Source organism: Varroa jacobsoni, unplaced genomic scaffold, assembly GCF_002532875.2.
Source record: "Varroa jacobsoni isolate VJ856 unplaced genomic scaffold, vjacob_1.0 scaffold_740, whole genome shotgun sequence".
Lineage (NCBI taxonomy): Eukaryota > Metazoa > Arthropoda > Arachnida > Mesostigmata > Varroidae > Varroa > Varroa jacobsoni.
The window spans coordinates 369,265-379,824 of NW_019213642.1; the positions used below are offsets into that span (position 1 = coordinate 369,265).

Here is a 10,560-nt window from a genome sequence, read left to right on the forward strand (position 1 = left end):
CGTGCTTAGTAATTGCTGCTCCAAATACATCTCTTTTTTCTCTGACTGCTCGGTACATCAATGCCAACACCACTGGTGAAGATGGGATACTAAAACCAATTATAGTCAATAATACTTTTAATATATGAATTCTTTACATATAGTAAAAAATAAACAGCAGATTTGGTAACTTGCTTCATAACATATTGAGCTTAGCAATGGACTGCTTAAACGAGTGAATCAATCGTATAATGTCAGCGCGCCCGACACATGCTCTGAAACAAATTAAGGTTAAGACTTGACATTCCACGAGAGTACCTTTTTTATGTCCATTTGGTTTCATAATTAGTTCTGCTATGAGGTCTTATACGAGGAAACGAGTCAATTCGCTGGTAGTTTGCCAGGTAAGTCTATGTGTGACAAAGTTTGAATCAGAAAACTGTCTATTTTTCCAAATCTTTATAAGATGAATCATATTCTCTTGATCGTCTATTAATTAGGGATTGCGACGCAATTGTCGTTGATCGTTTACATTCAGATACGTTTAGTCAGTGATACATGCTTAGTAGAGAATTTTACATGCTATAATTCTCATCCGAGTAAGTCTGATAGTTTTGTTATCTATTATTAAACTTCAAATTCACTATCAAATTGTTATTGATCACCTTTATAAGGTGTACGGCTGCTGCAATTTCTGAAGTGAAGACCATTACGTAGAGACAGTATGGAGAGCATAATAAATATAGTCACGGTCCTGGGGAAGGTACATCGCAAACGCTTTACGGATCAGCGCGCCATTTCGTGTTTAGCAATTTCCATTACGCACCATGCAGTTATACCCTATCGATGTGATTGTTACACCCTCACTCAATGGAGTATCACTTTTGCTATAGTCCTTTGAACCTTCAACTTTTTATCATTTTTATCCGCTTCGTTAATTGTTGTTATATCTGCGTTCAAAAAGCCTGCAACCTATCAGAAACACTGCGAACTATTCATAATAATATATGTGAACGTTCTTTAAAATTTACATAATTTAAAAATCATATAGTACATAAGAGTATCAACGTCTGAAACTGTAGTTGTGGTCGGAGTGCATGTTCCTTACCGTAGACCTAAGTCATCTTTCCCTAGGAAAGTATTGAGAGAATGTTATAGTGATAACTGAGGGTCAATCGTCAGTACAAGGAGGACTCCCATGGTTATTGGAGATCTTTTTTCCTTCCGAGGAGAGCTTGCTAGGTGGAATGTTTTGTAGTAATGACCTGCAAATAATGCCACATGGTGCACCTTCACCTAAAAAAGATGATATATGGAAGAGCGACAAAAAAGGCGTACAAGGGATCACCCAAAGTAATGCGGTCATAAAAAATTTTAAGCACAGTAAGAAATACAATGCAGTGGCTTTCAATAACACTGAATTCAGATTTTACTCTTATATATGAACATTGTTTGGGGTTAGATGGCTGACCAGGCAGTGAAAACGGGAAATGGCCGTGTCAAACTCGCTGGAATGGCTTTGGCTGGCCTAAATTGAATGAACGAAATAATATATAGCAGTACCTGTAAGACACTGATGTCAAGAAGTCTAAAAACAGTGCTTGATATTTTTTTACAGTGGCCTACTGTTCTGCTTCGGTTTTGTTCCTCTATTACTGCGTTGCTCTGTGCGCATTGTTTCGCCATCTGCGTTGATGAAAGAGGGCCTATGCCTTATTTTCTTTAAAGACAAAATCGTAAAAACAAACCCGATGTGACACTCATCGCTGACCTTCCAGATGCTGCGTTTTAACCCTCCACCTATTTTAGAATGATTAATGCGTTGTTTAGGTTTTGTAGAGAGCATGAACTTCTGACTTAATCTGCTTTCCGGTATATATGCTAAGCATACATTGCTCCGTACAAGGAACCCCCATGTAGTTCGCTTATCTTGCTGTTACATCGAGCGAACCTGACTGTCAGCGCCAGCTATTTGGCGTTCTAAATTATATGCTTAACAGATTGGTGCTTGGTATTTTAGAAGAGGCTAGTGAAGTACTAGTATTAATGAAGAAACGTCGAACAAACACTGGCCATTGTGTGACTGTTGTTACAAGCGAAAATGCCACCCTATGGATTGAACTATTCTACCAATCCGTATATGCCTTCGTTAAGAAAGAAGTACTTGCACGTGAAGGAAAGAAGTACGTAAACGTCAGTGGGATAATCAATGGTTACATTACCATTATTCTTATATTATATTTATTATAGCCATTATTATTATTATTATTATTATAGGCAGAGCTTATTAATGTTTGGGTTTAAGTGGTAGATAATCAATGTCGCTTTTAATAGAGCTGATTATAAGTGAGCCAATATAGTTCTTGTCCTTTCTGCTATTCCTCTTCGGTGTATCGTTTCAAGTAGTTCATATCGAACAGTATAATACACTTTGATGTAATACCGTCTTGCACTCTGAAACATCTGGTAAAGGTAATGCCTGTGAATTAATAGCAATAAGTCAATATTTACCTGCCCATCCGATGCTAAACAGAGGAAGTAGTGCAACTAAAACCAGACCCGCGAACGGCATGAGAAAAAACATAGGTAGGCGATAATTTTGTTTACACAAAGAGTCCGTATAATAATTGCGAAAAGACAAGAGATAATTATATTTTCGAATCGAGTCGATCGTTTGTGCTGGTTACGGCTCACGTACTTCTATTGCTGCGAGACTGTTCGTGATTGGGCGTTTGGAGCGGTCTAATCCATAAACAACAGTGCAGTTTGTTTAATGGATTATTTACAGAGATTGCTCTTATCAACCACCTGAGAGGTTTTTGAAGTCTCCTGTTTTGCGCATAGTTCCATAATTGAAGAATTAACGGAATAAAATAACCTATGTTTGCTTTTATCCAATGGATGATGCTTTCGATTTAGAAATGATAGATAATTTTAGCTAACTAATCCCGTTCTGTTAACCGGACCATTGAACATCAGTTAATTGCTGTGAACCAATATGCAGAAAACGCACCTTTCAAGTACAAACTTGAAACCACTAAAGAAAAAATGCTTGATCTATGAACCTATTCTTGTATTATATCGTATTAGGTTCGAATATTACGAGTATTAATTATCGCATTTGTTAGTCGAAAAGTAGGAAAAAAAAACCAAGTAAAATTAAACTTTTTAAGAATAGAGTGTTTCGATGTTCACGTTTCTGCCGGTCAACTCTTGTTATTTCCGTTTTTTTATTGACTTGTCGCAGTAGAGGAAAGCTTTGGCATCTGAGAACCCCAGGTGATCTACGGACTGTCTTGGGGCAAGGATGTCACAATCAACTTTTAGTCAAGCACATGGCCTCTGACTGTGACGGTGTTCCAAAATGCTTTTATGCATTTGCAAACACACCCAATCGTGTGCCTTTATTCAAATACCATTTCTGCTGCCATGGATCATTCTCGCTACACTTATTTTAGGGTCAGAAGCTTTGCCTTCATCGCAGAAGTCCGAGTCTGTTCATTGATTAGCTTCACCGCCGATATTAATTCGACGTTCGAAATATTCAAACCGTCATTGCGCTCTGATAGCTTAAACGGGGCACGATTAAAGTCGGAAATGGCGAGTCCATGTGCATGGAGAAAATTCGTTGGTAGTAAAAACTAGGATGCCAGCTAGTTCGGCTTTGTGAATTTTCATTCGTATGCTCGGGTTCACCTGTTTTTATAATAACGCATTTTTTGTAGCATGTCATGTATAGTAATACCCGTTGAGAAGTTCACCTACAGTAAATTGTTTTTCAACTATGACAGATGGTTTTACACTATGGTAGATTTTGTTAGAGCAGGGAAATTGGTAGAGATCCGGGTAGGCAATTTATTTTGCGACTCTAGTACCGCGCATCAGGTGGGCGCAATATAAGATAGCTCGCGAACTTGCTTTGCCTGATTACTTATCTATTGCTCTCCGCGTGTAGGTGTAAAGCAGAATGAGGGATTAGTTATTTGACGTAAGCGTTAGCGCCTTAGATCTTTTAATTATTAACTGCCAAATCCGGATAATGAATATTAAACTTTGTTTGCTGAGCTGAACTGAACGTTTTTTCGCAAGACGGTCGTACGACAAATTCACCAAAACATTAACATTACATTAAATACTCTTTTGTTGATAGATTTACCAAGTTTACTGAGTCAAACATACACTTAAGCCTGTTATTTTTTAATTATGCGCCCCTTACAGGGCCACTAGCAAAAAAACTATACGTTTCCCATCGGCCCATGATTCACTATAAATGTTAATGTCCAAAAGGTTCTAAGATTTACCATAACATTAAAATATCATAGAACAATATGTCGTAGATTAACACTCCTATTTCTTTGTCACTAAACATTTTTCTGCGAGGACGCATTTTTATTTGAGGTCATTATTTTTACTTACGAGCAATTTTAACTCAAGGTCTGTTGCCGTAGAGTTGTCTCAAGGTCGCAGAGTTTTTCTGGGCGTGTCCAAATTCGTAATAGCATATCTTATGCACAGCTGCCAGATATATGGGTAGTTTGTTGTTTCTTGTTAGCTACTCTCTTTCTATAATACCCATTGTTATAGCAACGAGACGCTAGTTTGCAAAGTGTGTAACTGTAATATCGCTTCATTTTATTGTAATTAGTGGATGATTTCTCTGCGCCTAGAAGGGCATATTGATAGGATTAAGGGATTTCGAGTCGTTTATCAAGACACGTGTAATTCCTGTAGCATAGCAAATGAGCCCTATAGTCGGCAAGCCTGTAATAACAGAAGTTCTGGGACTTCACAAAGCGAAACAGCTGCAATTGCTCAACGATTAAAAAACTCTTTTTTTTTTTATTTACATAGATTTTAATAGTCTTAATTCAGCGAGCTTTAGTATGAACGAGATGATTTAAGAAATGTGCAAAGCTGTATAAAGATAGTATAAGAACACCGTAGTGCGTAAGCATTTTTACGCATCGTTCTGCCATGAGCTTCTTTTACTACCAATTTATTTATTTCATCAACTCTTCCTTATCTGCTTGCCATGACGTGACGTAATGCTGAGTTGAATAAGAACAGCATTGTTTGTTACTTTCAATGTAGTCTTTTCACGCTGTTATAAAATAAATGTTTCGATTGAAATGGTTTGAATAACCTGAAGTTAGCAATTAACTGTAAATTTGAAGATATAATTATGTGCATGCATATCAATCACCGTAATATTATACCAATGACGGCATACGTATTTGTAGTATCGATATTGAAATTATGCCTGAACGATTTAATAATATTTACGGTTTATAGATAATTTAAATACACATCGTTAGGGTCTTATAGTTTCTATAGATTGAATAGCGCAGCACACTTCACTACGATAAGCGCGTTGTAGAAGTCTTACCTTTATATGGCGTAATAGTAAAAACGATCTTTTTTTACTGCTTTATGATAATCTCAACGTGAAATTTCGTTAAACTGTGCAGATCATAATCTGCACAGCTGACATACTGTGCGGACGAATATAGGTTACACCGTGTAAACAACCCTGACGGGTTAAATCTGATACAGTTTCTGCATGGAAACCAATACGGATGCTGCTATGGGCCTGGCAGATGACCGTACAGTGTTTTATCCATGTTTCAGTAGATAGAACTATTACAATAATTAATTAGGCAGCCTATGTCCTGTAAGGGGGTAGTTCACTTGTGATACGGATGTGTTTACCGTTAGTCACTTGTCCTTCTTTGGTCCTTATAGCCCAAGTTGATCCTTCCTGTTAATAGGTAACCAGTTTACTGTCCTATACACACCATAGATTATCTTGCAAAAAGGACAGAACTGTCCTGTAAACTGTTGTTTTTGTTATTTGCTAAGAGGGATAACATAACCTTCAGCATATTGTCCATACAACGGGTAATAAAAAACGTTCTATTTATTTGCCTAATTTATGCGCTGCCTATGGAATCCGAAGTGGGACGGCGATCATTCGCGAGGGTTATAAAACTGCGCTCCTTGTCGGGAATTGGACGCCTATTCACAAACTGGCATTTTCTTGGGTACGAGGCGTCGAGCTTTTGGGCAGGTCGGTAGGCGTTGCAGCTACAGAAATTTGCCAGTTTTGCTCATATTGTCGCTTCTGGTCCCATTGTCCGCCTCATTGATTTTCATATGGACCACGAATTCGGCTAGATTCATTACTCCGATTGTCTCGATGGAAGTGGGGACCCAAAGCCTTCTTTTAAGACCAGGGCTATAGAAAATCCGATTTCGTGCTCACGCCCGGCGCCGGATGTTTTAGCTACGCTATCACAAGCTCCTCTGGTAAGTACATGTCTGCACCCAGAAACGTTGTTAAGTTTTATTAATTCTTGGTAACTTTTCCAAAAAAATTGATCTAGATGTTCTGTTTCATATTGCTGCTCATCTTCAGACGTATATCGTCAAAGAACAAAGCTAACAAAAAAAGTGCATACACACATACAACAAAGGCCGTCATAATTTCGAAAGTGTTTATATAAATGTAATCTTTAAAATTATATTATTTTTTTTAAAATTGTTACAACTAAAATTATATCATGATGCACCCATCACCAAGAAGGAAAGGAGAACATTGAATTTTGTTTACTTGAAATTGTCTCTCGCATATCTATATATATAGCATAGCATGATCATGACACAATACGACTGTCCATGGTTAGCTTATTGAAACAGCAGACGTTCCGAGAATTGTGTGATTTGCACACACCATAGAGCACGGCACCTGGAGATATTTATACAGCACAGTAGGTTGTGCTGTAGGCGGTGTAATTATATGTGACATGTAGATTTAGCAGTGGACGCTATATGGTTGTGCATTGTTCACCTAAAATGTATTAATTCTTTAGTTTGTGATATTTTGTTTGCATCAGTTAGACAAAAAAGATACGTGTTCTCAAATCTGATAAGCAATACGTTTGTTAAACATAGAGAAAAAATTGAATGAAATGAGCTCGTGCGAAACTAGCGCAACGACAGCGGGCGATGGCGCATCCAATCAAGACAGATATATGCCTTAACATCTATGCTTTTTCGTCATTTACATATATCGGTGGCTGTGTTAGTGAATAATGCTTGATTTTCAGATACTCTATGTGATGGAGTTTAAGCGAAGTCTTGGTAGCTCGCACCAGTAGACAGCTGATAGGGATACACCTCTGAAGTTCAACATGTCGTGGTCGGAGTTTCTTCCTATGTAAAAATCTATTTTTGCCTATAATAGATGGCACCTTCGAATCAAGCTTCAAGGCTTCCATGCATCGGTGTTTGTCGTACCCGCTGGGTTGAGACGCCCATAGGAATTCTAAAGGTTATTGGGTGCAGTCGGGGACTTCATTCTATTAGCCAGGATGAAATTACCGACTCTAGGAATCCTGACTCCAGGTCAGCTCTTAGCACAGTGTCCACTCGACCTGATTACGTTTCTAGTTTGTCAGGGCAGGTTTTTTTTTATATATATATATTTAGAATTTCCAGTTCTGCCGGTTGTAGCCATAGCATGTAAATATTGCTGTCCTCTACGCTCATATGAGGGCTGCGTATATACAAAGTAAATGATTGTAAACTTACAACAGCCAAAGCTGGATAGCGTAATTTACAAATTGACGAGTATTATGGTTATTAGTTAGTTTTAGCAATGCTTTAATAACCTCTGTTCTGAATTTAAGATAAGCATATACCAAATACGTATGTTTTTCTGTGTTAGCATTCTAGTGGCAATCGTTGGAGGTGAGCTAAGCGACAAGTTGGATCTACCAAAAGCTATACGAGACTGTGTTGACTGGCTGCAGACTTATTTTGAACATCCAAAAAAAACAAGCCAGGCACTTTTGCCTGAGCTTTGTCCGAACAGCTGTTCAACATATGGCCCGTTCACAAAAAAGGTCCTAGGCTTGATTTATACCAAACGAGAGCATACAAAGTTTCGCACCAGTCTATTTTTTTTTTACACTTTTATCGCTCCATTATAACAAAATAGCTATAATTTAGTAAATTCGCCATGGGTTCTGATGAAACGTCCCCGAGTACTCCTTAACCTTGGCACCGCACGTTTCTTTGCTCAGTTGATCTCAAAGAGATCTAAGTAAAAACAGGGAATTTTGATTTGATTTAATTTAATAAGATATATAAATTCAGCTTCATTAAACGCTGTACCCTGTAATCATATAAAGTGTTAACGTAAAAGCTGCATGTAAATTAGGGCAAAGAATAAAGACTAACAAAAAAATCATACACACTATGAAGGCCCTGTTCATCGAAGAACCCTTTTTCGCCTCTTAGGTTTTCCATTTTTCATCCAAACGACAGCTATTACTGGCAAATCTAAATTACTAAATAAAAAAAGGTGTCAGAGTATTCAGTGAAGTTTCTTAATAATAATCATTATTGTGACGGAACGAAAATTTTTCAGGTATGGATGACACTGCAAAGTGAAGTTACCTTTGGCAGAACCATTAGTTATGCTGAACTCGGTGATCTTTCCGGAAATTCTCGAGCAGCAAGAGCGGTTGGTGAGTTTATTCGGATACTTAGACCGGCACGGGTGTAAGTTATAATTATATTGCCGGAATTATATTTATCACCTCAGTTGAGTTAATGCATCATATCTAGAACAATGAGTCTCATTTCATAAATAATTTTCCCATCTTCTTTCGAGGAGCCTGCCGTGTGTAGCTATTGCTCCGTCTGATACGTAGTAGCATTGAAACGTAAGCTATCGTTGCCAGCGTTAAAAATTCATTTATACAGCTGGATACACAAATTACATGATCAAGTATTACTGCAAAAAAGCACTACAGGCTGGCATGTTTCTAGTTCTTAATAAGATAGCATAGCTAGTCGCTAGAGAATCAGTTTAACTTACTTAAGTATGCAAAACTATATGGGAGCGTATTTACACAAACAATTTCCCGTTGCGACATTAGATGGAATGAAGGCTAGATACTTCAGTAGACTTTATTTTCATCCAACTTCTTCTAGTTTTAGAAGGAGTCAAAGCTGATATTGCAAAAGCGACCTTCACATTTCCCGGTATACTTTTTATGTTTATGCATTTAAACAGACTGTTTTAGGAACAAAGAACATAATCGAATGTTATATTTGAGGAGGCGCCTAAATTTCTCATTGAATGGCCTCGATGTACAGCAACCCCAGTCGACGGAGATGATTCAAAAGTAAGGCGCATTGTTCTGCGTCGTACCAGAAAGCGTGACCGGTAATAAGTGCACTCTGGCAACTCTTGAGTATTATCGATTGGGTACATACGTAGCAGTAGGTGCCCTCCTTGATGGCGTACAGAGGCATTTTGAAGTGAAGTCAGTGGCTTGTTATGCTAACAAGTGCGTCTTCATTTTGTGTACTTAGTTCTGATATGTTCAGTTAAAGACAGACGAGTTGGTTTACGTTGTGTGGTATTGAGTGTCTATGATATAATTCCTGTTCTTTGAAACTTTGATATCAAAATCTCTCAGTCTTGTTTCTATCGTCGATTCAGCTTTTGATAATTGTGCTTTGAGTTAGAGAAATGGCTTCTTCTGCAGTTTCTAATAGCGTTGTTTTACTGAGTCTTTACTCCTACGTAGTTTTCCATGGCGTCTCAGGAGTAGAAATTTGAATGACACGAAACGTTTTAGCCCGAAGAAACTATGTCTACAAAATTTTCATGACGAACTGTTAGCAGGTACGTTGAGATAAATGGTGAAAGGAAAAAAAAATATGAATTTAGGCCGTGGCAAATAGAGTCGCAAAAGACTAGTTGTTTGGGGCTGTTGTGGTGCTGAGATGGTGGCAACACATTTTTTTTGTATTTCATAGGAACGAACTCAGCTTGTCAGCTTTATATAATACATGCACATAAAATAGCTTGCCCTCGATTAGTAGTTCATTCCAACTGAGTCAAGTTCGGCATAAGCACTTAATGCTATTTAGTTGTACCGACGGGTACTTCTTTGCATTTTCTGAAAGCAGTCAACTTTATAACTCGATTAAAAAATTTGCATTATTATCTTTCATTTTAGGAAACGCAATGGGCCGTAACCCCTTCCCGCTTGTAGTCCCCTGCCATCGAGTAGTCAAAAGTGGAGGACAAACCGGCGCATACTGCAGGGGTAAACGGGACCACGTCAAAAAGTGGCTTCTAGCCTATGAGAAAAAAGCCTCTGGTCCAGCTTAAAACACCGAAGTAATCTATTATTGATCTGTCAGCCACTTATGTTATATTTTAATTATATGTTTTTGGAAAATGTAAGCATGTAGCAATATTTTATTATTACAATCACAAAATACACTATACCTATTTGTACCGTGGTTATTATGTAATTAATTATTATGTAATATTATTATGTAATAATAGTATGTATTATCAGGATGAGACGGTTCTGATTTTAATAGAAAAATGAAGGGTACGAAAGAATCAGCGTGCGACTTCACCATTACGATTTATATTGTCATCATCATTACCACCGTAATCGTAACCAGCTTGATGAGGCTCCTATCAATAGTCAGTGCCTTTTTTCAACTTTGCTGTGAAGACCGCTCCTTCCCATTTCCCAACAATTAAGT

General features: G+C 37.8%; 1 protein-coding gene across 4 annotated transcripts; it reads left to right on the top strand.

Annotated features, from left to right (window-relative positions):
* The first annotated feature begins 6,681 nt into the window (after nt 1-6,681).
* Nucleotides 6,682-10,305, top strand: agt (O-6-alkylguanine-DNA alkyltransferase). 4 transcript variants are annotated; one of them, XM_022838045.2, is made up of 5 exons: nt 6,682-6,746; nt 7,086-7,383; nt 7,706-7,883; nt 8,411-8,510; nt 10,017-10,305. In XM_022838045.2, exons 2-5 carry the CDS (start codon nt 7,223-7,225, stop codon nt 10,169-10,171), a joined length of 594 nt encoding a protein of 197 aa, XP_022693780.1. In that variant the 5' UTR covers nt 6,682-6,746; nt 7,086-7,222; the 3' UTR covers nt 10,172-10,305. The 4 variants fall into 4 exon arrangements, with proteins under 4 accessions (XP_022693780.1, XP_022693779.1, XP_022693778.1 ...); XM_022838044.2 differs by having other exon boundaries at nt 6,743-6,833; nt 7,065-7,383; XM_022838043.2 differs by having other exon boundaries at nt 6,743-6,833.
* Nucleotides 10,306-10,560: the final 255 nt, after the last annotated feature.

Excerpts from the sequence above, each read along its gene's own strand:
- agt (XM_022838045.2), top strand. The coding sequence starts at position 7,223 with ATGGCACCTTCGAATCAAGCTTCAAGGCTTCCATGCATCGGTGTTTGT. Across the intron at positions 7,884-8,410 it reads ATGGCCCGTTCACAAAAAAG|GTATGGATGACACTGCAAAG; the intron begins GTCCTAGGCTTG and ends AAAATTTTTCAG. Across the intron at positions 8,511-10,016 it reads TCGAGCAGCAAGAGCGGTTG|GAAACGCAATGGGCCGTAAC; the intron begins GTGAGTTTATTC and ends CTTTCATTTTAG.